At 42.8% G+C, this 25921-nt stretch overlaps 1 protein-coding gene and 1 long non-coding RNA gene across 6 annotated transcripts in view; one reads left to right on the top strand and one right to left on the bottom strand.

Moving 5' to 3' along the window:
- The window catches only part of LOC118167849, a 37300-nt gene extending 13085 nt beyond the window's left edge, over nt 1-24215 (bottom strand). For both annotated transcript variants that reach the window (XR_004751265.1, XR_004751266.1), the window contains exon 1: nt 24085-24215. This is a non-coding gene — a long non-coding RNA (uncharacterized LOC118167849). The remainder of the gene's footprint in view (nt 1-24084) is intronic.
- PLCB2 (phospholipase C beta 2) overlaps nt 1-25474 on the top strand; it is a 51412-nt gene extending 25938 nt beyond the window's left edge. Inside the window, exons 12-32 of one of the 4 annotated variants that reach the window (XM_035327683.1) lie at nt 187-269; nt 672-756; nt 2182-2353; nt 3513-3610; nt 4315-4411; nt 5030-5114; nt 5541-5665; nt 6727-6881; nt 7316-7480; nt 8593-8692; nt 8975-9079; nt 10114-10196; nt 10639-10735; nt 12301-12396; nt 14039-14249; nt 14485-14656; nt 16384-16460; nt 19216-19311; nt 20492-20549; nt 21203-21289; nt 21942-25474. In XM_035327683.1, the coding sequence (XP_035183574.1) occupies nt 187-269; nt 672-756; nt 2182-2353; nt 3513-3610; nt 4315-4411; nt 5030-5114; nt 5541-5665; nt 6727-6881; nt 7316-7480; nt 8593-8692; nt 8975-9079; nt 10114-10196; nt 10639-10735; nt 12301-12396; nt 14039-14249; nt 14485-14656; nt 16384-16460; nt 19216-19311; nt 20492-20549; nt 21203-21289; nt 21942-22214 (2520 nt within the window). In that variant the 3' untranslated portion in view covers nt 22215-25474. Of the gene's footprint in view, nt 1-186; nt 270-671; nt 757-2181; nt 2354-3512; nt 3657-3708; nt 3797-4314; nt 4412-5029; nt 5115-5540; nt 5666-6726; nt 6882-7315; nt 7481-8592; nt 8693-8974; nt 9080-10113; nt 10197-10638; nt 10736-12300; nt 12397-14038; nt 14250-14484; nt 14657-16383; nt 16461-19215; nt 19312-20491; nt 20550-21202; nt 21290-21941 lie in introns of those variants that run through there. The other 3 variants (XM_035327684.1, XM_035327685.1, XM_035327686.1) reach the window with 3 other exon arrangements.
- The last annotated feature ends 447 nt before the right edge of the window (nt 25475-25921 follow it).

Raw genomic sequence — 25921 nt, 5'->3', positions numbered from 1 at the left:
GAGCTGGAAATCTGGACAGCTATGAAAAAGAAGACATCTCTAACTTTCTTGCCAGAGACGTTTAGTTACATTAAAGAGACAAGGATGAGTGTGGAGATCTGAAACTTGGGGATTAGTTGAGTGGGGAAATACATCTGCTATTAATGATTGCTGATCTCATCTCTGTGGCCATTTTCTCTCCTTTAGGATGCAATCGAGGCCATTGCAGAAAGCGCTTTTAAAACATCTCTCTACCCTGTCATCCTGTCCTTTGAGAACCACGTGGACTCGTGAGTGTCTGGTGACTGGGGACCAGATGTGGGAGAATTGTGTTCTCTGTTGTCCAGAGCAGAACAGGCAAGGGCTGCTTGGTTTCAAGTGAGTGCCTGAGCTGACATGAAACACTGTTAGAGATTTTTGCGTCAATTGAAAGGGGGTCAGAGCCAAAAGGTGAGCCATAAGCTGCAGAGTGAGAGCAACCACGTGTCTAACCTTTTAACTTGGTGTGGCAGAGTATGAAAAAAATGAGAAGCCTGGGAAGAGATTTCAGGATATGTGTAACTGTTTGTGAAAAGGCAAGGGATGGTTTTCTGGGTAGAGTTTTATGGATCTCAAGATGGTTGCTCATTCTAGGCTCTGGATTTGGGCATCTGTTCTCCTGTTCACTCCTGTTTTCTCTCTTTGTATACTAGGCCCAAGCAGCAGGCAAAGATGGCTGAGTACTGCCGAACCATATTTGGAGACATGCTGCTGACAGAGCCACTGGACAAATACCCAGTAAGTGGAAGTTGGGGAAGCAGGTTAAAGAACTTGGATTAGCGGAGAGGTCTTTCTGAAAAAGTGGTCACTCCTGGTGCTAGGAAATGCCGAAACAGATAAAAGGACAGAGACAAATATAGCGTGCAGCAGGTAAATGAGCTTGGTTCATAGTGGAGAACAACACAGAAAGAGGAGGGAAGACCTCACAGTCATAGAGGTTTTTCTAAGCATTTGCCTGATTCTGTTCTTAATGCTCTGTCACCTGAATTACTCTGGAAACTGAGTTCTAGGTTATCAAGCTATACGGGTTGTACCAAGATGAGTTAGTGTATTTTCGTACATGGTACAGTTTCAGATCTGTCTACCAGCACTTTCTTTGGAAAGAAACAGGAACAAGGGCTTAGTAGCATTTCAGGCTCTTCCTACCTATGCTTCTAAATCCCTGTTTACACCCTGGAAATATCCTCTTGTGGGCATAGATGGGCAGGTCAGTGACATGCATAACTTTATGCTTAGAATAGCTGAATAAAGTTCCTGCTCTGCTTGACCCTAGTCAACAACTTGTGCAAGCATGTACTGTTGTAGAGAAGGTGGTGTTTTCAGTGATCCTTATGTACACCGCTACTTCAGCTGCTTTGTGAATGGATAGTGATTTACAAATAATGGGCAGTGCCTGTGTTCTGCAAAGGATGAGGCAATTCCTTTTTGTTAAACAGGGGAGAGGGGAGCTAAAACATCTAGTCCAAGCATCTGCCTTTAGCACTGAGATCAGAAGAAGAGCTGAAAGGAAGCAGTGAGCAAATTGGCAGTTGCCCCCTGTTCAGACTCATGTCTTTGTCCAGGCAATGGGAAGTGTGTGGGGAAGAACCAGATAAGGGTGATTCTATTAGCTAAATTATTAATAGACCTGTTGCTATCTGGACAGGGAGTGTAGGTCTAGAAGCACAGTCTGAGTCACACATCCTTGTATGACACACACAAACCTACCTACTTTAGGATTTTTTTTCAAATCTGCCTTAGGCAGAGAGTTTAAATATGGTGTGAGTGCTGATCTAGGACTGAGGCTCTGGGATAATGAGAGAAGTAGGTGGCATGTGAAAGCCAGAGGTGTATGGATGCCTCCAGGACATGTAGATGGTTTTTTAGCTGTGGTGCAGGATGGGTAGCTGGAAACAGCATGCACAAGCAGCAGAACTTGAAAGGACTGAAAGGTACAAAATGCTGGTGTGAAACTGACATCAGGAAAGTGAAGTCTTAGGAAAAATCTGCATAGATATAGTGGGATGAGCCAGCAGATGGAAAAATTAAACTATACAGTGGGTGAGAGATATTTCCATGCACCAGTAAATGGCCAGAGGAATGGCACTGGGAGGGACAGGAGGGCTGAGTGTTTCAAGTTCTATCTTTGAGATGAAAGTTCAGTATGAAGTTTCTCTGTTGCAGCTGAAGCCAGGAGTTCCCCTGCCAAGTCCTAAGGATCTCTTAGGGAAAATCTTGATTAAAAACAAAAAGAAACAATCTGTATCTGGGAAGAGGCAGAATTCTTTGAAGAAAGGGAGGAATGTGGAACCAGAAATCATTGAGCAGCCAGCCCATATGGATGCTGAAGATACTGGTATGTCTGAAGGGGAAAATGGGACTACTATAGCTAGATAAGCAAGTCTGGCCTGCTGGAGACCTTCTAAATCACCCAATACTAGCTTGAGGCAAGCCGATACCAGTCATTCATTCAGGTATCTCATAAAGTATAAGCTTGGAAGATATGTTAAATCTTCAGAATATTTTCAGACACTTCATTCCAACATAAAAGAGACAACCAATTTAATTCACTGACTGTCAGTCAATTCTGCCTACTCTGAAGCATATGGCTGCATGGGTTGGTAATTAATTGATACACAATTGAACATGGTGTTTTTGTGGAAGGGTGCACAACTTCTTAGCACCAGTAATTCTCTGATAACTACAAATTCACCATGGCATAGATCATAGAATAATGGAATCATAGAACAGTTTGGGTTGGAAGGGATCATTTACCTCCAACCCCCCTGCCATGGGCAGGGATGCCACACACTAGATCAGGTGAAACTCTTTCTGTCCTCTGTAGGCTTCCTTTTTATGTTTGAATTTAGTCAGGAGCCTTGTTCATCCATGCAGGCCTCCTGGCATTTAGGCCTGACTTCCTCTTTGTTGGGATGCATAGCTCCGAAGCTTAGAGGAGGCGATCCTTGAATATTAACCAGCTTTTCTAGCCCCTCTTCCCTCCAGGGCTTTATCCCATGGTACTCCACCAAACAGATCACTGAAGAGACCAAAGTCTGTTCTCCTGAAATCCAGGCTAGTGAGCTTGCTGTGTGCCCTCCTTGCTACCCAAAGGATCTTGAGCTCCACCATTTCATGGTCACTGCAGCCAAGGCTGCTCTTGAGCTTCCCCTTCCCCACCAGTCCCTCCTTGCTGGTGAGAATGAGGTCCAGCATAGTACCTCTCCTTGCTGGTCCTCACATTGAGGTTCTTGAAGGTCTACAGAACATTCAGCCCCTACTCTCCTCCCATCTCATCTCCACCTCCTACAGTCTCAAGGCTGTCATCTCTTGGACTCAGGTAGAGAGTTTTACCTATGGTAGAACAGTGAATTTTACAGTCCCTGTCATGGCAGGAGCTCATGAAGTTGTATGAAGATAAGATGAGCGCTCCTATAGAGTAGCTAGAAATCAGACATTCAGACATTCAGTCCCACACTGGCTAAGTACTACTGATGTGGGCTGTGTGTGCTTAGTCTGGGCAGGCGATGTGGCTGAAGAGGAACCAGAGGAAGAGGATGAACAGCTGGGAAACCTGGATGAAGAGGAAATTAAAAAGATGCAGTCAGATGAGGTACTGTCACTACTGTCTCTCTTCCTTTTTTTTTTTTTTTTTTTTTGTTTGGTTTTTTTTTTTTTTTTTTTTTTGTGGGGGGGGGGGGGAGGGGAGAGGGGAGGCTCACCATTCTGAATGGAGATTAATTCCAGAATGCAAACCTGTCCTATGACAGGTGAACCTGTCCTATGACAAGTATAGCATAGAGGACATAGCAGAAGAGGTATAATTTTCTGACTCTGATATTCTGCATGATTTGGTGATAAATATCTGTCTTCAGGGTGTTTAGAGAGGCTCAGCCTTAGTCTGATAAAAGTTGTTACAGAAACATGAAGTGCTGCTACAGAAGAGGGAAGAAACAGATCAGAAATGTCTTGAATAGAAAAGATCTATTTCCCATTTCCCTCTCCCTAGTATCACTCAGAAGAGGCAAAAAATGTCCCAGGTTTGTCCCAGAGGTCCTAGACTTCTTATGTACTTATACCTTTCTGTATGTCTCGGTTTCAGTTTTTGCCAAGCTACCCAGAAATTCAGTGTGTCCAGAAATTCAGTGCTGCCCACAATGTAATTGTTAGATCAGGAAGCCAAAGAACCTGGTGTGTTTTGGTCAGGGCAGCCATTGGAGCTCTTTGCATGTGAAGCCCAGGTGTGTTTTGTTTCACCTCTGGAAAAGGTTTAATCTGTCTTCTCTTGTGTGTTTTTTCTATTTTTTTTCTGCCTAGGGCACTGCTGGTTTGGAAGTGACAGCGTATGAGGAAATGTCCAGCCTAGTTAATTACATACAGCCTATCAAATTTGACTCCTTTGAAGTCTCTGCCCGTAAGTCATACTCAGTCCTTTCAGGATCCTGAGTATTTCCATTTGACCAGGAGAATACTGTTTTCAAATGCTGCTGTTCTCCACTTGCTTTTGTGACTTGCTTGAACCTATTTTCTGCTGTGTTCTCTCTCCCACAACATATGTACAATACAAACACTCTCCTTCTGTCCTTCTCCTTGTAGTAAGTAATTGATAAGGAAAAGACAACGATATGTCAGATACTGCTCTCAGTTACATCAATGAAAATGAAAAGCAGCAGCTTAAGGCTAATGACATCTATGTGATCTTGCTTTGCTGTTTCTGAGGGCAGGGTTCAGCCCAGCTTTTCTTAATGTATGAAACTGGCCTTCCTCTTTGGTGGTGATTAGGACCTTGGCTGGTGACAGAGAAATATCTGAAATGCTGAAAATGCATGCAATTTCTTTATATACAATAGGTTCCTCTAAACAGACACCGTATCTGGACCAGAGAAAGGTAAATTGCCTTGATAGAAACCAGTAGCTGGTAGAAAGTGGTAATAAACAGGTTGAGTGCTTCTTGAGCTCATTGGTCCCCACACACAGAATGGGGAGCTGGGTGCATCCTTTGTCTAAACACTTTTTTATTTCCTGTTTCTAGAGAAGAACCGGAGTTACGTCATCTCTTCCTTCACAGAATTGAAAGCTTATGATCTGCTAACCAAGTTCCCTATGCAGTTTGTAGAGTATCCTTTTGGCAATGTTTGCCCATGGTAGTTGGTCATATGGAGTATGGGAGCTAATTATGAAGCTTGAGTTAAGGCTAAGGTATGTCCAAATGGCTTCTGGTTTCAGGACCTGGTAAGCTCTTCATCAGAGGTACGAAGAGTGCAGGTGCTAGAGATGTAGTAGCTTCCAGGGCGGGCTGGGGGGCTGTTCAGAGATTCTTGACAGATTTTTGTATCCTGCTGTAGTAAAAGCCAAGACTGTCAGCTGTTTGCTTTTAACAGAAAGGGATGTGGGAAAGGAGCCTGTTGTCATGTGGGCCTCTCTTTTTAGAAGGCTCTGAGCATTCGTAGAAGAGCTTAAACAACTCTTTAATCTGAATACATGAGCTAGCCCCAGGGTACACAAGGAGTGCTCCAGACTTGTTTCCAATAGAGCAAATGTAGATACAATAAGCGACAGATGAGCCGGATTTACCCCAAAGGCACCCGGATGGACTCCTCTAATTACATGCCCCAGATGTTCTGGAATGTTGGCTGTCAGATGGTGGCACTGAACTTCCAGACCATGGGTGAGTGTCACATTGTCCTCCAGCTTCTTTGTGGGTGAGGCTGTGTGCTCATGTTCATTGTCTCTTCCTTCACTGCTATTTCCTATGACTGCTGTTTCCCTGAATGCATTTACTCGGTGTGCTTTGTTCCCAAAGTATTGCTCTTTGACTGAGTCTCCCACAGACCAAAAGCACTTTTCTAGACCTGGCACAAACCTGGCATGCAGTGCCTCTGATGCCTGTCCTACATATTTGTGCATGCACACATACACAGGCTTGCTGTCATCCAGTATCTGGGTACCATCTCTGGCTGTTCTGTAACATGATGTCAGAGTAAATAATTTGTATGGATGCACCAGAAGGTCCTGCCTCCCCTAAGCTGCCTCCTCTTTTACAAGGCAGCAGGCGTAGCTCCATCTGGCTACAGGACTGGACTGTCTGTCCTATTATTTCCAGTATGCTGACCTGGGCAGGAAAGAAAGACCACTCCTTGCTGTACAACCAGCATAAGAAAGAGACATAGAAAAGCCTCCAGATAATGGTGTTCTTTACTGCTCTTTCTTCTTCACTATCTCATATATAAAGAGTGTAAGAGACTAGTTCATAGGATCAGTAGGAGAAAAAAAGAATTTTCTTAAAAAGGGAGAGTGATAGATTGGTTATGAAGAGGGTATCATACTGAAGACAGATGAAGAAGCCACAAGACACTGTCCACAAGATAGTAAGTAGCAGAGGAGATAGACTGAGAAGAGGCTCAAAATGACAGGAGGAAGGAGTAGAGACAACCATTTACTTCACACCCAAAATAGTGGGTACTTTTTAGAGTGGGTTTTAATTTAGTTCTACCCATGATTTATGGTGCAATCATAAGCAAACCACTTTACCTTTCTTATAACAGCTGCTGTAATATTTTCCCCTGTAGGGTGCTGAGAGGCTTAATTAGTTTTTGAAAGGACTTTGTGAGCCCTTGGCTAGCACAAGCTATAAAAGTACAGCATCTTTCCGCTCATGCGTACTACGCAAGACATCTGATGAGGTCCCACAGAAATTTTTCTCATTGTTCTCTTCTGTTTGTATCTCAGATGTCCCCATGCAGCAGAACATGGCTCTGTTTGAATTCAATGGCCAGTGTGGCTATCTGCTCAAGCATGAATTCATGCGGCGTCCAGACAAGCAATTTGACCCTTTCTCTGTGGACCGCATTGACGTGGTGGTGGCAAGTACCCTGTCTGTCACGGCAAGTACAAACCATGGTGCTATTCCTCCCCTGACAGCCATTTGCTGTCACCACGTGTATAACTGGCATGTATGTCCCCTCTATTTATTACCCAGTGGGGTTCTTAGTGGCAAATGAACCCAGAGAGTCCTGTGGGAGAGTGTTACCATGGCAACTCCCAGTCTTTTCACTATATCAAATTAATCATAATCACATGAAAATGGAAAATTAGCATCTGCCACACAAAGAAGGCAAGGCTGTGATGATGGGGAGGGAGGAGGTTGGAGGAAGAAACATGGGTGAAGAAAAGGTAAAAGAAAAGCCTAATGTGGATTGGAAGCTGCAGCAGAAAAGATGCTTGGGGCTGGAGGGGGCCTTAAAGGGTAGAAATATGGGTGGGTTCTTTTGTCTTATTCTTTCCAACAGTTGCTAATTATGTTTCTGCTTCTTTCTAGATACTTTCTGGTCAGTTCCTCTCAGACCGCAGCGTGAAGACATATGTGGAAGTAGAGCTGTTTGGGTTGCCAAGGGACACAAAACGCAAATACAGAACCAAACTGACCTCCACTGCCAATTCCATTAACCCTGTATGGAAAGAAGAGCCTTTTGTTTTTGAAAAGGTAGTATCATTTTATAGTCATTTACACGGAGAATCTTTACAGATCCTGTTGGTCACAAGCACTGCTTTGAGAGGTCAGTGACAACAGAAGGGACTCCCTTCTGGAGATCTCAGTCATGGCTTTAGACACATCAAGGAATTATTACGTGTTCCACCCTCAGATAATACCCAAACAATGTTGTCCAAAACAACTCCCCATGAAGATTTCCAGGTATGGATAAGGGGAGTTGGGAACATTTGTGACAATAACAGGCATCAAGAATCTCCTTTTTGTGACACACTTTAGACTGAATTCACTAATCAGCTTTGAAGACTTTAAGGATGAGGGAGCAGAAAGGAACTGAACGTCTGTGGTTAAACTGTGAATGAGAAGCAGACGTACAGGACAAGTAATGGGACGAGCAGCAGGTTTTCAGCTGTGCCAGATTACAGAAAGCTGCCTTGTTTGTCTTCAAGAATTCAGTGGTCACTAGTTCAGCTATAGGGCATGGGGGGAGGTTAAGTCAAAGGCGATAGTAATGTCTGGCCTTTCTGCTGTAAGTTACGAAGGCAAAATACATGTTACACAATTAATCTCTGTCAAGCACACTGTGAAATAGCAGATATTTTCAGCCTACTTGGGATGTGGTAGATAAATATTATCCTCATTTCAGAAAACACTTTTCAAGCTACAGTTTTGACAGAATAATTTTTAGTTCATTTTATGGCAGAAGGAAATGGGGGAGGCTGATGAAGCAACTCTTATGGCAAAGTTACCAAGCTTGCTAAATTATCCTTCCAAGTTCATTTCCTTCTCTGGTGAATTGCTTTGTGGAAATGCTAGTTCAGTGGATTTATTGCACAGTTCTTTCTTTAGGCAGCCTGGCCTCCTTAAGTCTCTCCTCTGAGATGCCTGTGTTTTGTGGAGTTTTTGTAAATTCAGTTATATCTGTGACAAACTGCAGCCTTAAATTACTAGATGAAAATAGACAATGACTTTCCTGGAGAGATGGAGTTGTTTTGTTGGAAGGAGAAGAGAGTAAAATTCCATCTAGTGAAGCCAATATACTACCAGAGATCAGAACATAGTTGTCTTACTCTGTGTTTTTTTTTTTTTTTTTTTTTTTTCCTTAGATCATGATGCCTGAGCTGGCATCTCTAAAAATTGTGGCTTATGAAGAAGGAGGAAAGTTCATTGGTCATCGTGTCATTCCCATTATTGCGGTGCACTCAGGTAAATTTTGTGGAAATCCCTTCAACTTTTGTAACCTTGAGACCTATCCATTTGAAGCCGCTGAAAAAAATACGGACATCTGCTAATTTTATTAATTAATTTCTGGTGTAGAATATACCTGTAGGCAGTGGAGCCCTCAATTCATCCTATTGAAGCCTTGGTTTAATGCCTTAATATATTCACAATGCCCTCCTGTAGACAGAGTCTGTCATACTGTTGGAGTACACAGATGAGAAGACAGAGAGATATTGTCAGCTTACCTCTTCTGCTTTCTGTTTTCAGGCTATCACCATGTTTGTCTCCGCAGTGAAAGCAACATGCCACTGACTATGCCTTCTCTATTTGTGTACCTGGAAGTAAAGGATTATGTTCCTGACGCTTGGGCAGGTAGTATGAGTTAGAGTGTGTGTGTGGTCTTCTGCTCTCAAATCTAGAAGCATTTTTCCAGCTGTGGAGGTGCTTTCCCACTGCACCCTTAATTCCTTGTCAGAGTGGGACTTGAGCACATACCATCATCCTGTCACACCCTTGCTTTTAGCTGAAGAGAGGTGGCCACTTGCACTTTTATTGTGACCTGTTCCCTGTGCAGACCACAGTGCACATACCCGACGTGCAATGTAGATGCAACTCTGTTTCTCTGGCTTGCAGTCGGTGGGCCTCTTTACTACATTTGCACAGTGGCATGGAGCAGTTTCCAAGTGCAGAGGTGACTGTGAGGGACTGGCAGCAATAGGGTTTTACAGAAAGGGTTGCATGGGAAGCACAGGAGAGAAGGTATTCCCTGTATAGAGAGAAAGGAGGTTCTTGCTGGTACTAGAATACAGAGATCTTTCTTTAAAAAGGGAATAGTCAAACAGAGATTGAGAGAGAGAAATAAATGAGAAAAACAACCCCTGGAGGTATTAACAGGAAAACCTTTCCACAATCATGAACAAAGCCATGCAGAATTTTGATGGCATCAGCCACACAGGTTCTTGTGAATACCTTGGTTTCAACTGCAGGCATCTTGTGTTTGCTCTCTCCTCTGTGTTCATATACAGGAACATTATTCATGGGAGAAATCAAGTGAAATTGATGGTTTTAACACAGATTCATAAAAAATATCAGTTTTATACAGGATTGAACTAGGGTTGGAGCAGGGAGGTGTGCAAGCTGGCAGTCTTAACTGGGCTTTGGAACTCTGGGGAGCAATACACTCTTCTCAGCTCCTGTCTGTAAACATCAGTTGTGAATCATCATGGTAGAATAGGACTGAGGTGAAGACAGTCCCCTCCCTTTGTGCTGTCAGGGAGAAACTTGTTACAAGTAGAAAACACAAAATATCCCTTCTCCACAATTTCCCAATTTAGGCCAGAAAGGGGAAGAAAAATTGGAGTACTGTGAGTTATTTTTATAATCCAAGCAATCCTTTTTGTTTCTAGATCTGACTATTGCTCTCTCCAACCCAATTAAGTTCTTCAGTCTGCAAGATAAGTCAGTTAAGCTAAAAGATGGCTCAGTGGAGGTAAGTTTTCCCAAGTTCTGTCATTGTCTAAAATATATTGCGTGAATTCAGCCTGAAATAGAGGGGATTGCCAATAGGATTCCCACTAACCAACTATCAAGGCTGTCCAGGATGGGTTTATTTGTTGTTTCTAGCCAGAGGCAGGCAGAGAACTGCTGTCAGTACAGAAGTGGAAAGTGTCAGAGACTAACAGCAGTGGGAGAAGCTTCAGAGACTATTTCATACATTGCTACAGTTTCCCTTATCTTAGTTCTCTTAGGTTAACACCCCTGCCAGTGAAGAAGGAATCTCGGTGGTGTGGAACACAGTCAGATTTCCTGAGTCCAGCAAGGCAGAATGCATATGGCAACTTTGTGTGTCTTTGCTACAACGTTTGTTTGCTAATCTGATGGTCTCAGTTTCCATCTGCTGTGCTTTGATTTACCTCTTATTTTTGTTTTAGAGGCTTGACACACAGAGGAACTTCCCATCTGCTGAAAGTAATGGGATACCGGACCCCACTGGGAAATTCAGCACCCCTTTTGCAAATGGACCTGCAGGTAAAGCAGTGGATGTGGGAGGATTTTACAGATGGAAAAGTCTGTATACTCACATGGCTGGAAAGTGTGCTGGAAGGCGAAGATCCTTGGTAACAGGATCTGAACCTCTCAAGCCAAGTCACCAATTTAAGTTCTGGTGCTTGTCATTAATGGCAAAAGGAAGAGGTAAGCCTTGAGTGTTGTGGCAGGAAAGGGTGTGACATGTATACTGCTTCTACTCCACAACAGAAAAGTAATCCCAGATATCCACTAAGAATACTAGGAATCAATCTGAAGGCTCAACTGGCATGAATGTATTTTCTCTTCAAGGCAGGGCTAACTTGTTGGGCTAGTATCACTGTTTCCTGGGAGGTAACTACCTTAGGAGGGAATCAAGGAAGAAGTGGTCTGTGGCAGAGATGTAGCTTTTCATCCCAAGTGTGAAATTGGAGGTTGGACTTTAATTTTGAGCAAAGACATGAGATTTCTGGACATTTGTGAGAGAAAGGTTGTAAGATCTGGCTTGATTATATCACTTAACACCTTACTGCTCTTCACCTCTCTGTTGTTCAATAATCTTTTTCTATAAATCACTCTGACTTCTGACATTTTAAGTATGTTCAGATCTCTCTGAAAACTCTACCTTTTGTAACTGCACTTAAACCAGTATTCTGTTATGTAATACTTGGGGAACTGTAAAAACTGGTAATTTTATTCATCAGCTCAGATGAACAGGAGACTCATTTATAAGATTCACTACAAGTTCAGGGTAAGCAGATCCCACATCTGGCGTTCTGCAAGACTGTGAATGGAGCACAGTCCTGTGTTTTGACCAAATGGGGACCTATTAACATAATGAGAGCAAAAGCCATATAACTTTGCTCAGCCATTAGTTAAAAAAAAAATATGGATTTGCCTGACCAGAAGTCAGGAGACAAAGTCTCTTTCATTTATTACTACTATAAAAAGCATTTATTACTATGTTCAAATAAGGAGTAGCAGAGAAAGATCTCACATTGTTTGTTGCTCTCATACTGGCACCTTCTTGGCCTTGCAAAACAAACCTACAAACATTAAAGATGTATTGGTGAAAGTGCCAGAAGGAACATTCCTTTAATATGCTTTAATATCCAGACTGATTGATAGAGTAATTTCAAGTTAGGTAAGAGCATGTTCTCTACCATGCACTTAGATTAACTCGTTCTGTTCTGATCTATTGTGTAGTAATTGACAGTGTTTCTTCCATATTAGCTGTATTAATGTAGTTAGTGTCCTTTCAAATATGTTGGCATTGAAACAATCTGTTTTCTCGAATTTCATTATAGTCTCAAATATCCTCCTCAACTCATCAAAGCAAGTTAACACATTCCAAATCATCGCTAGCAATATTCAATTATTACAGACCTAATGCCCTTTTTTCTCCATCAAAGCCAAGAATCCCGTTCCTTTTCTGCTGTGCCTGTTAACAATATTCCCAAGCACTTCAGCATCTCAGCAGCTTAATTAATTCTTTTCTATTCACACCAGCAACCTTTGTGTGGCTTATGTTCTTGATGAGCCCTCCACTGTCCTTTTTCAACCCAAAGGTTCAAGATATAAACGTAAACAGGAACCTCTTGTGATTTCAGGAGCAGTGGCTTTGGCCAAGGATGAAAATGTGATAGAAGTGACACAGATTACAGGTAACTCCCTTTATGCTGTTCCTATGGGCTGAGGCCTTGCCAGTCATCTTGCATTCCCTTGCTACCCAATGTCCAACTGGGATAGAATTAAAACCTGTTTGCAAATTAATAAAGGCCTGATCCAGCCCTGCTGTATGTAGCCAGCATAAAGGACAAACTACTTGAATCCTTTGGGCTCAGAACCCCTGGTGCCTACAGCACCATTTACCCAGTTCATCAGCTGCTCTCAGGCTGGGACTGAGTTCCCAGCAGGTCTCAAGGAGAAAAGAGGCTTGGGAGTTGCCATGGTCCATGCCTTATGCCCACTCAGCCACTGCTGTAAACACAGATTAGTGAGAAGAGCTTTGGACTGCTCACGCATTAGCCTTCTGAGGCCACAGGCTGCAGTAACACTGCTGCACTTCAACTTCATAGCAAGGTAGGAGGCTTAGAGCTATCACACAAGTTCTGCTCTGGCCAGATTTGATAGGTCCATTACCTTGACTAAACCAGACATGTAACAAGGTATTGTTCAGCTGTTGTTTTGTTTGTTTGTTTGTTTTTTGGTCTCAGTGGTACAAATTGATACAAAACATGAATAACCAGTGTGCCTAATCACGCTACAAAATTGAACTGAAGGCACAAGAGTAAACCTGTTGCCCTCAGGACATGTTGTCAAATAACTGCTATATGCAGCAAGTTTGTTTTTTTTTTGGTTGGTTTTTGGTTTTGGTTGTTTTTTTGGTTGCTTGGTTGGTCGTTTGTTTTTAAGTTATTCATAAACAAAAATGCTCCACGAGACAGAACTATGATTACATTAAATATGTTCTCTGGCAAGAGGCATCACATAATATGGAAGTGTAGTGGGCTCTGGTTTGAAAGTCTAGACTTGTTGACCAAGAGACTTGCATTTAAGCTGTACGCTTGAGTTTCCTCAACGCAAGCCTTTTATAAGTAGTTGATCCTGTGCAGCATTGTGCTGCAGACACGCCCGTGAGTTCTGTTAATTTTTGCACATTCCATGCCAAAAAACAGTTACTTCCCCTGAGAAGATAACTCCTTGTGGCTTTTCTGCCACAGATAACCACATCTTAGTGACTTGCTACTGTCAGATAAAAAAGTTCTCCAACAGTTCACAGGCACCTTCCCTCCTCGTATTTCCACCTACCTAAAAAGGCCTTTCACTCATACCTCACAACTGAGGGAATGCCAGCTGTTAGAACTGGAGGGAATGAAAGCTCCTGTCATTGTAGCTTGGCTTTGGGGAAAAAAAAAAAAAAAAAAGAAAAGAAAAGAAAAGAAAAAAAAAGTAATTAAGTAGCAAAGCTTTTCACTTCCAATTAGAACTGCCAGCTAGCTTAACAGCTGGGCTGTGCTTGGGATGCTTAGAATTGTGAAAAAGGATCCAAGTCCTGAGATAGACCTAATGGCACGTTACCACTATTGTGTTCTTCTGGCCAGAATACCAAAAGGCAGCAATTCTTCTGGCTGTCCCCATGCCAGGCATCCACCAGATGGGGAACTGAGCTGTATGTAAAGCTTAAAAGAGAGAGGAAAAGCTGAATGAAGGCAGTGCTGAAAAAACCTGTCTGACCCCAAAAGACATCACAGCAGGGTGAGAAATAGTGTGTGAGAGAAAACGGCCTCTATTTTTGTATTTTAGAGCCTCAGACAGCCAGCCTCGCAGAACTGCAGCAGATGAAGCTCTTTCTGAAGCTGCTGAAGAAACAGGAGAAGGAGCTAAAGGAACTGGAACGGAAAGGAAGTAAACGGAGGGAAGAGCTGCTGCAGAAATATTCTGTCCTGTTTTCAGAGCCTATCTACCACGGAGGCAAGAAAAGGGCAATACACTCCAGGAAAACCCAGAAGAAGAGGTAAATACAGCAAAGTGTCTCCTTGACCCAGAGGCCAGATAGCCCTACAGAAAACCAAAGCAGAGAGACCCCTCAGATAAACACGGGTGAGCAGTGTGCTCCCCTTCTCTGAGGGGAGCATGGAGTGATGTGAACACCCACATCTCCCTGTCTTTATTGAGGGATGGATGGGTGGGTCTGTCAGGAGCATCTAAGTATCTCTAGAAGCAGCACAGCTGCTGTATCTATTCTGCAGGAGTCTGACAACAGGTGATGTTGGTACTGCATGTGCAAATCCTGTAGTAATGGCAGAAAGCATTGATAGCCAAGTTTTGGAACTGAAAGAGAGGCTGGAGATGGACCTCATGCAGCTGGGGGAAGAACACTATGATGGGATTCGAAGGAGGAAGGAGCAGCATGCCACAGAGGTAAGGACTGCATCTGTCAACAGAAAATGTAGCCTGGGAGAACCCCTGCAAGGACAATGTGAAAAAACAAGTTCTTCACTGAACTCTAATCTCAGAAATGTGGCCACGGGGCAGAAAGCACTCCTCATAGCAATTGTTAGGTCCACACAACGTAATTAACAGAATGTAGACAGTGATACTTATTTGGTAGAAGCTACAACATCCAGCAGAAACATTTTTAAAGGCCTGCAATTTGAAAAAAAAATATGGGAAGCAACTACCTTGGTGCACATCAGGCTCTGTCTCAGACTCTTCTGATAGCTTAGCTTTGGGTTAACATAGCATTTATTAGCTTCATATGTTGCCAAGTGCCAACTGTACAGGAGCATGGGTACATCAGGTTGTACCATGCTTCCCACAGCTGCCTGCTCAATGCAGGACCATCAGAGGTAGGGCGACAGACACATCAGAAGCCCTGCAGGTTCACCAGTGGCAAGCATCAGAGCATTACAGACAATGCTGTAGGGGCAGTCACATCCACTGCTGTCACGCAAACCAGAACAGCTGACACGTGGGAACAGAGCAGCCCCAATAATACATCCAGTGCTTTCCATTGGCACACATCCATGCTAATGAATGGAAGGCCTTGCAAGGGACAGTACTCTGAGGACCACCCCTTAGCGCTGACAGCAGAGCTGGATCTCATTCCTCTTGAAATTTGGAAAGTGCCTTCCAGTTTGTCTTAGTTGAAGTCAAAGTGCCTACATAAGGTGTTGCCAGTTGGTCCCGCAGTGCACGAGTGTTTCCTACCCTCTTGGGCCCAACACCTTGAGAAAAAACTAGCAGGATACACAATGCCTAGAGAGAAACTGCAGTCCACAGACAGTAATAATAAGTATGGCATATGCTACCTACCCATTGTAATGAAAGGCGGATGACTCCAGGAATCAGAGGCCTTTTCCTATTGTTATTTTGCTGAGGAATTTGCATCATGTCTTAAATTTCCCTGGTGCACTTTGGCTTGACAAGAGCCTTGTAAAGCTGTATGCAATACTTGCTATCCTATACCAACCCTGAAGGGAAAAAAAAGTTTCTAAAAAAACTGTTTCTTCAGAACTAGATTGTGTAGAAATCATGCTTATCACCAGACAGAGATGCCAAAGGAACAAAACATCCCCGTCTCCCAGCTCTGTCAAACGTTGTGAGATTTAGTGATCAAGGCTACAAAAATGAAATAAAAAACTGAGTTCTCTCTACACGACACTTAGCCCAGCAGATGGATTTTCTCCTTTCCAGCTGCCTCAGCAGTGCAGAGAAGGTTCATTGAACTGACACTGTGGCATGAGTTTCCACAGGACAGGAGGCTCATCCTCTTGTTAGCTTCTGTTGTTTAGAAGGTAGGCTCCAATGCTATTTCCCATTTACCCACAAGTTGTTGTCTCCAGCACAGAAAGATAGGAGGCTGTCCACAAAGACAACCTGGAGGTGTGTGACCTGGTTCACAGTGTGTTTCTGAAGCCTTGGTGCAGTCAGTCCACTAGCACAGTCTGATGTGCTAGTGGACTTTGTTCGTGTCTGAGCTCTCTGACGTGGTGCAAGGGTTTGCACAGAACCTCCTGGATTAGCTGGCCCTTGAAATTCAGTACAGGGAGGGATTAAGCTGAATCTGGTGGTAATTAGATATTGATGGTTCACTATGTCTCATCTTCATTTGTTTATTTTTGATCTTGTTTTCATCCCTCAAACAGCAAGTTACCAAGATAACGGAGTTAGCCAAAGAGAAGCAGACAGCTGAGCTGAAGGCGCTGAAGGAGTCATCAGAAAGGTAAACTTAGTACTTGAATAGCAAAGTGATAATGCACAGCTCTTATTTTGGGTAGCATTTTCTGTTAGATCTCAGAGCAACGTACTACAGTGAGTGAGTGAGTATGGGAGAAGTATTTCTTTGGTGAGAAATTGAGGCACAGCAATGTGATGTAGGGTCTCACACAGTTACACAGTGGCAGTGTTGGGAAGACAGCTCTTGTCTCCTGACCTCCAGCACGGTGTTCCTGCCACGAGGAGCCAAATAGGTATTAGTGTTTGAGCTGCAGTAAGTAGCCTTGACTGACTAATTCAGAAAGATAGGAAGTAACAGTGCCAGTCACTGGATGTCATCTCTGTCTGCTGTAGTCAGTACATCACATAATCCCTTCCATAGACTGACCAGCTCAGACTGAGTGGAGTTTAGGCCACTACTTAAATAGGCTGGCAGAATCAATTCACTAATTTCTAGCCAGACATATATCCATTTGTTCTTGCAGTAACACTTTCCTGCAGCTAAAATCCTTGCTCATTCCTCTTTGCCATTAAATCCTCTCGCAACCTTTAGTTGCTAAGTCAGACAAAACTTCCTCTTTTTGTGTCCTCCCATCAAGAAAGATTCCGTTTCTCTCGGCTAATGATTATATTCAGACAGGACTAAGAAAAACAGTTTGAGTAGCTAGGTAATGGTTTTCTGCCAATAGGATATCATTTAGTATAGTCACATCTACAGCTGGCTGTGAGGAGCTCCAGAAAGATTCAGAGATCTTGAGCAATGGGTAATAAGGTGGTAGATAAATTCACTGTGAATAGATACAAAGTAATGTGTACAGAAAGAAAAAACAACCGTAGCTCAACTGTACACAGGGGTGAGCTATTGTAACTCAGGAAAGATGATCTTCAACTGCTGTGGGCACTTCTCTGCAATCATGTGCACAGCTCTGCAGTAGCCACAGTGGCAAACAGAATTTTAGGAATTGTATGGAAAAAAGATTGAGAGGTGTGTGGGAGAAGCAGATAGTAAAGTCAGCATAACCTCCAGATGTATTTCCATAGTGCAGTCACCTTTTCAGTACGCCATCTTAAACAAAAACCTTTGAAAGAGCAAGGAGTGACAAGGATAATCAACAGTAAGAAGTAATTTCTGCACAAAAATAAATTAAATAGGACTCAGCTTGGAGAACAGATGATTGAGGGGGATGTGACAAATGTGTAAAATCATGAATGGTATGGAGAAGAAGAACGGGGAAGTGATTACTCACTGTTTCTCATAAGAGAAGAAATTTGGAACACCCAGTGAAGTACTCAGAGAGTACTTCCACACAGCAAATAAATGCAGTTCCTTGCCTCTGAGGGCAAGAAGCAGTCCAAAAGTAGAGCTGAACTCCAAGTATGAGAGATGTGCATGGGAGATAAATGCATAGAAACTGGAGAATAGACAGGAAACTGGTAAGGTGTAGAAGGGAAAAACAACCCTACAGCTGTTCTCTTTCTTTTGCTTACCTTAAGCATATCTTCTTTCCACTGTTGGAGGCAGGACTTCAGATGGATGGGCCACAATCTGATGGCCATTCTCATGTCCACCTCAGCAGCTGTCCTGCTGTAATCATTTTGTACCTGGATGGCCAGGATGGAGGCACTGATTGTTTGTCAGCAACCTCTCACATCTAATACTACCACCTTTCTCCAGCTGTCTTGTCACCTTCTCTAGCCTGTAGGTAGCATTTTTGATGGCCACATATGCCTCAGTCAGGGACAAAGATCTTAGTAGTTTGATTTTTTTTTTTTCTTTTAAACTATCTTACTCACTGCTCGAATGCCTTCTAAGCATCTCTGCTTTGTGGATCACATCCCATAGTTGATGCTCCACTCCTTCTCTCTTTTTTTAATTTAGCAGTTTAAGTAGAATCATAGAAGGTTGAATCATTTAGGTTGGAAAAACCTCTAAGATCATCTAATCCAACTTTTAACCTAGCACTGCCAAGTGCACCATTAAACCATGTCACTAAGCACCACATCTAAAAGTATTTTGAAAACCTCTAGGGATGGTGACTCAGCTACTTCTCTGGGCAGCTTGTTCCAGTGCTTCACAACCCTTTCAGCGAAGACATTTTTTCCTAATATCCAGTCTAAACCTCCCTTCACGCAACTTCAGGCCATTTCCTCTTGTCCCATCGCTTGTTGCTTGGGAGAAGAGACCAATGCCCACCTCGCTACAACCTCCCTTAAGGTAATTGTAGAGTGTGATAAGGTCTCCCCGACCCTCCTTTTCTCTAGGCTAAATTATTCCACTCAGCCACTCCTCATAAGACTTGTTCTCTAGACACTTCACCAGCTTCATTGTCCCTCTTTGGACACGCTCCAGCACCGGACTGTCCTTGTAGTGAGAAGCACAAAACTGAATACAGTTTTCGAAATAGTGCCAAAAGCCTTACTGACATCTAGGTAGACCACATCCACAGCCTTTCCCTCAAGTACTTTCAGTAAGTGTTCTGCTGCTCCAGAGGAATCCAAATGTAGGTATACAATACAACCTAATTATATAATGTGTTTTCTCCTGTGCTTGTGTTCTGACTCAAAAAAACAAAACAACAACAAAAAACTCCAGGGCTTAAAATATTTTTAAGACTTATGACTTTGTCTTGCAATCACTCAACTTTGCTTTTCTATACAGTAGGCACTCTTCAGAGAGTATGTGTGGTGGGTTAATGCTGCTCTGTCAGCCTGTGGGCCTTGTAAGCAGTTCTGTCTCTCACAACACACTTTTCTCTCCACAGTAATATTAAAGATATTAAGAAGAAGCTAGAGGCAAAGAGAGTGGACCGAATCCAAGCCATGATGCGGAATACTAGTGACAAGGCTGCTCAGGAGAGGTACTAAGGAAGATGTTACTGGTCTTTACCTATGGGGAATGCTAGCTATACTCTTTCAGTCAGGGAACAGCGCTACTCCACAGTCTCTGTCACCATTAAGAAAACTTTCTAAAGCAACCAAACAGGTAGTGGCAGAGCTACAGGGGGTCGGGAAAGGTTTGCTGGCCTGCCCTCTCTCATGGCATAGCATTGTTTTTGCCATTTCATTTCAGTACACAGGCATATACACAGTGAAGCCAAGCATCTGCTCCCTAGCTGCAATGATGGTGTCATTCCTGCAGTCACTGCTGACAGTGGCTTCTGGAGCTTTCTACCTAGGCTTAATTCTTTTTGTGTATGGCAGTCAGCAAGATCCATGTCACTTGCTGGACTTCTAAATAGCCAGAGAGGCGTAGAGCATTTCTAAAGAAATACTCCCTTCTGCAGGGATTAGGAGCTAATACAAAAATACAGGGGAAGGTCGTTATGGTGGAGAAATGGTACCTTGGAGATGACCCTCCCCTATGGCCCCTGTGTCTTTGGCTCTGTTACATGGCTCGGTTACTTGGCAAAGTAACTTCCAGCCAGTTCAGTTGAATTCTAAGAGCGCTTCTAAATACTTTCTGCCTACCTTCATGCCTTAGTGGGCACTTTGCCCCTGTAGAATCAAAACCAGATCTTCCCAAGCCTCTGTAGAATCTGCAGTAAGTTTCAGGAGCCCTCTCAATTAAGGGATTGTATTTGGGCATATAATGGCTGCATCCTTCCTTTGCAATAATTTTGTTATAAAAATAATATTCTGCTACCAGGCTTGTGTACTCAAGTACTGCTTGATATGAATCAGTTTGAACAGCTTCATAGGTTTAAGGGTATAGAAAAGAGGGTACACTGCCTCTTCTGCGTCCTGCTCATAGTAAGGTCATTTTGCTGTCTGTTAAATTGAAAAAAAATAGAATTTTACATCCGATTGTTTGACTAATGTCTCTGTCAAATTTGAATGGTGTTTATTTGCCCTTTCCTAAAATTGGAGAAAGCTTGTAATGTAGGAGGATGCTAAGGAGTATACCACACCTGTCTTTCTGTGTGGGCACTAGCAATCCTATCTTGCTGTATGGCACTTTATCAGTATTGATAAACACGTTTTGTATCAAGATAACAGATGGATTCTATTTTTTTTATACATTTCTTTTTTTAAAAAAAGGTTGAAGAAAGAAATAAATAACTCTCATATTCAGGAAGTGGTGCAAACAATCAAACTGGTAAGTTCTGTGACAATCTGCCACAGCATGTCTGTTTTCTGCAAAGTGGGGGTGTCTCGTGTACGTCATCAGCATGTGTCACAGACAGAATGTGAGTTCTCTGAGGTATTTAAATCCCATTAAATTGCTACTGTATTGAGGATTGAACATGTTCTTTAGTCAACTAAAGTGCAGCTGAAGACAGTTACTGCCCTTATTAAGATACTGCAGGTCATTCAGGATTTAATCAGTCCTCCCACCAAGCTGCAGATGAAGTGCAAACAGAACAGTCTAGCTTCTGACTTTCTAATTGAGGTGGTATGGGTGTTTTTTTGTAAGCATTATTAACTGGCAGCATAACTCCACATCTATTTAATTACTAATGTGTGAAATTTTGCAGTAGAGGAGATAATCCTATCCATCCCTTTGTAGAACATGGCCTTGTGTGTGTTGAGTGCATGTACACATTGTGTACTTTTGCAGTGCTTATGCAGCATTGGTGTTCAGGGTCTTGAGTACTGGACAAGTCACTCAGAGCCAGCAGAAGTTGTTCAGAACTGGGAGTGAGGGCATTACTGTGGGCATGTGCTTTATAACCCTGTCTTGCTGTTACGAGCATTTGTTTATGAAAACTTAAAATTTGTGTTATTTTTTTTCTTTTTGTTCTCTTAAAGGTGATAGAAAAAACAGCCAGGTATCAGCGGAAACTGGAAGAGAAGCAGGCAGATAATCTGAGAGCAATCAAGGAGAAAGAAAGCCAGGTAAAGGCAATGATTCTCAGGTTCAATGCTGCTACTCCATACAGTAAATCCACATGACCCCAGGGGATCAGCCTTCCTTGTGTATTCTATAATTACAGCTACACTCATCCTCTGCACACATACTTCAGACACCCACTCCTCAGTATGTTGAGAAAATGAATGGTTTAGAAGGTGGCTCCACAGGAGCCTCGACAGAGCTGAGGCTGAGTTGCTGCATTCATATGCACACCCTCTCCCAGCAACAGCTTCCATCCAATCATACAAAACCCTAAATTTAAAATGTGATGGAACTGTATTTTTAGAAGAGGTGGGGCTCATTCCTGAGCTACTCTTGCTCTCAGAACACACAGAACATGTTCATGTACTTTGGAGGTTGATATGCAAAGAATGTGCAGACAAGTCATCCATCAAATTGTGAGGCAAAACAGAAACATGTAAATCAACATGCTGCCTTCCTCCCCTCTTCATCTTCAGGGAAGACATTTGCCTGGGGGATGGAGATAAGTCATTCAACAGTGGGTTGATACCAAAGTTGCAAAGTGCTAATATTTCATCATATTGGCCTCTCTTAGAGCACATTTTTACACCATTCTCAGCCTGAGTTCTGCTTTGCTTCAGTGTTTAGAGAATGATTCAAGGTCTCTGTTTGCAGCTTCAGCAGGAGGCAGTGGCAGAGTATGAGGAGAAATTGAAAAGTCTGAATACAGAGGTGCAGGAGATGGTGAAGAACTATACAAAAGTAGTCTTTCCTGAAGAGCCAGAGATGTGGAATGAAGCAGTTCTGAGCACTCGTAAGGAAGAACAAGGCTCTACGGAGCAACTGGAAGAGAAGATCCCTGTGGCAGAGGTGTCAAGGCTTACAATAGCTATGGCTGAGCCCCCAGAAACCGAACCAGATGGTAATATTGAGGAAAGCCGATTTTGAGAGATGCTTCCCTTACTCACTGTTCAACTTCAGGAGTGTTTATGGACGTATATAGTGAAGTTAAAGACCAGCTTGACAAGCTACTCTCTTTCCATGCTGGGAAACTCCTGAAATTCTTCAGGGATTTACTACTTTGGTATTCTAGGTATTGAAAGTAGTCTGCTGAGCTCACCTTCCAGAGCACACTTCACTGGCTTCTACAGTCTTAGCACTAATCTGATTCAGCAGTGAAGGGGCCTGTGGCTGAAGACAAGCTAGTTGTTGACACTGGCAGTGTCTACATTAATACCTGAGTATGGATTCAGACATCAATTTTCAGAGCAAGTTCCCTCATCACTCATCAGAGATCTGTTCACATCATAGCAGTCTCAGAGCTAGATTCCTTTGAACAAACTTTAACTGAAAGACACTCTACAATAGCCTACCTAACAGGCTTCAACCAGCCTGTGAAAGATACAGAAGTATATAATATTATATAACAACAACACCCCATGAAATATACCTAAGTATGGGTGTCAGGTGCTCAGCAAAAACTCTTGTCCCGTAAAGCGCCATTCTTTCTAGCAACACTACCTGCTAACAGACACAGCTTCTCTTTATAGGAAAAAAGGTTGTTTTGATAGAGCTTCGTGCCTTTTTTTTTTTTTTTTTTGTCAGCATACCACTCCATTGCACAGCCAGTGTTGGCTTTTTAATTTTTCTCCCCGATAGTCAGATGAGGAGATTTTTCAGTGCAATGGTATCCATAAAACATAAAACAGCATTTCCTTCTGTGGAAATCTGCATTACCAGCACTCTAGCTTTTCCTCTTTCTTTATTTTAACCTCCACTTATCCCCATGGGCTGATTCTCACTCCTAATTCTAACTTTATAACTCTGACATGTCTTCAGGCAAGTTCTTAGATCTAGATCCGGTATCTCCTGAAGACCCTGCTAGTCTTCAGCAGGCTTGTTGGACAATTATAAGGCAATAATACTATGAGGAGTCTAAGAGCCTTAGCTTTAGCATTTATTCCTGCTAACACAAACACATTTGCAGAGTTCTCACCTACAATAATTTGACATTTTTAGAGTGCCAGTGAAACTTTTTCCCATGGAGCTAATTTAGCTCCATATTACAGGCTTAGGATAACAGCACTTACCAAAATTTCTAAGCTGTTTGAAAATAATTGTGTTGCTTAAAGAGCCAGCCAGTTATATTGCCCATAAGAGTACCTTGCACAGAAAGCTGAGCACAGCTCATAAAAAAAAATACATTGAACTATCCATTCTGTAGCAGAAAGAACAGCAAAAAAACAGAAGCTTCTTTCACAGGCTGCCATCCCAGTCAATGACAACAGAGGGCTCAGCAGTAAGCTATAGAATATGTTCTTTGTTGCTGGGAAAGCCAGCCTCCTCAACTACCCATGTTCTTTGGGGCCTGGAGGGGAAGACCACACACTATTTCTGTTTGCCAGAGTACTGTTCACACCTTCCCCCAAAACCTTAGTCACTCCCCATTTTGCTATGAATTATGCCCACCTGGGACTAATAGCATTTTCCCCCCATTGGTGACATAACACATAAGTCTTGTTTCACAGCCTGGTGCTGAAGGAAAATAGCCCAGTTGTATGACTTTAAAGGGCAAATGGTCCTCGGCCTCACTCAGCCCTAGCAGACACCTCTTGCTGTCTGTCTTCACTAACATCAAATCTTCCAGCAGAATGCACTGGGATGTCCAGGTTCCCAATATCATGGCTTCATCAGAAAAAAAAAGGATAGGTTCCTCTTAGCCATCTTTACACTTCCACTTTCTAGGACAGCAAAGCCTTATTTTGTGAATGCAGAACTTACATCACTGTCCCCTGCCTCCACACATACTTTCTCTTACCTGTTTTATGACCTTTTGCACTGAACAGCTTTGACACAGCAAGTTCTCACTCATCCAGACGGAAGGAACTGGAAACATATGGTCCAACTCTTTTCCTAGCACCATGCAAGATATACTCTGTTTATGGATCCTAAAAAAGCAAAAAATAGCAATAATTCAGTACAGAGTAGCAACATCCTGGCCTTCCTTATATCAAGTCCTGAAATAACATTAGCCCAAGAATTGGCGTTTGGCCTGCCAACGTATACATGCACCAACTCACAGGGGCTTTGCAAAATTCAGCACTTGTACTCACCAGGCTTCATAAGGGGAGAGGAAGCACTGACCTGACCAAATGAGAAAAAGAGAGTCATCTTTCTTCGCTTGTCCATTTTGTCCATAAGCAAGACAATAAAAGTGGTGGAAGACTATATGCTTGGGGATACAAAAGGAAAGGGGAACTGCCACTTTTATTACAACTGCTCATGCTGGCAGTCAGATAACAGAAGTCGAACCTTCCACATTTTTAATCTTTTCAAGGAACAAGTGGGGGTAGGGGGGAGCCACAGGAAACAAAACACTGCTGTACGTAATCCTGGACCTGCTGTTGAGCAGATTTGCAGCTACTATATGTCTGAGCACCAGCTGCCCAGAGACCCTTGCATTGAACTGACCCTTCAATGCACTTGGCCATTCAAGCCACCTTTTACTGTGGCGATACAGAGCTGCAGACAGTGCAGTGTCTTTAAACCCAGCCATAGAAGATAAGCAGGTGAGAATCCTTTCTGAAAAGTCGCTTCTTCCCTCCTCTTGTTAGTGAAACTTTTGCCTTTAGTTTGAGAAAACGAGCGGTGTTCCTGACTGCAGAGACAGCCTGTCTCCCGAACATTCCACTCCACAGGGTAACCTGTTAGCCTTCCTCACCCCTCAACTTGTTCTTCAGCTTTCTGTCTTTCCTGGAAAAGTGAGCTCAGTCATGGCAAACCTACAGCATGCAGTGATTATTACATGAGACCTGTTGCACCTAGAAACTGCTTGAGAAACGCATCATGAAGTGCTGCTATAAAAAACAGCTGAAGTAGACATGAGCGACGAGATGTTCCAAACCTGGTCTGACATCCAAGAAGAGACCGTATCTCCCCCACAGCATTAACATAATACTGGAATTGTGTATTGTAAATTTCTGACTTATTTATTTTCTAAAAAAATAAATAAATAAAACATTGCATTTCTTACAAAAACTGGATCACCTTTTTTTCTTTCTTTGTCTGAGGTTAGCAGATCTGGGTGCAAGTCCCAAATGCTGCACAACATATGCATATGTTAATACAGACAGCAGTTTTCTGCCATCTGTTCCTGCACTCCTCAAATTCAGCTTCTCCAGTTACTAAATATGCAGTGAGGTGGCTTTTTTTTTTTTTTTTAAAAAAAAAAAAAAAAAAAAAAACACCTACATCCTTCTCACACACATTCAGCACTAGTTCATTCTGTTCTTTATTGTACTTAATGACCAAATCTAGCAAAGCCATTTTCTGACAGCTCAGATACCACTCCTGATCACCATTACAGGCAACCTTGCCTGACTCTCACGCAGTGGCATCCTCTTCACAAGCACAAGTCAGAACAGCATTTCAACAGGAGTCAAAACTACTTTGGTGAGTTCACACTCCTCACATTGGCTTATTCCCAGTTCAGCCTAGCGAAGGGCCTGCCTAGAGACAAAAAGGCCTTTCACAGACACACCAGAACAGCAATGCAGGGCCTGGCCTGCAGTGTCTTACACTTGCATGTGGTTCTCTCCCACCCTCCAGACCCAAACAATGCCAGCTTACCACAACATGGGCTCAGCTCCCTTTCT

The sequence above is a fragment of the Oxyura jamaicensis genome, chromosome 5 (genome assembly GCF_011077185.1).
Source record: "Oxyura jamaicensis isolate SHBP4307 breed ruddy duck chromosome 5, BPBGC_Ojam_1.0, whole genome shotgun sequence".
NCBI classification, from domain to species: Eukaryota; Metazoa; Chordata; class Aves; order Anseriformes; family Anatidae; genus Oxyura; species Oxyura jamaicensis.
This window is presented reverse-complemented; position numbering and strand designations above follow the sequence as displayed.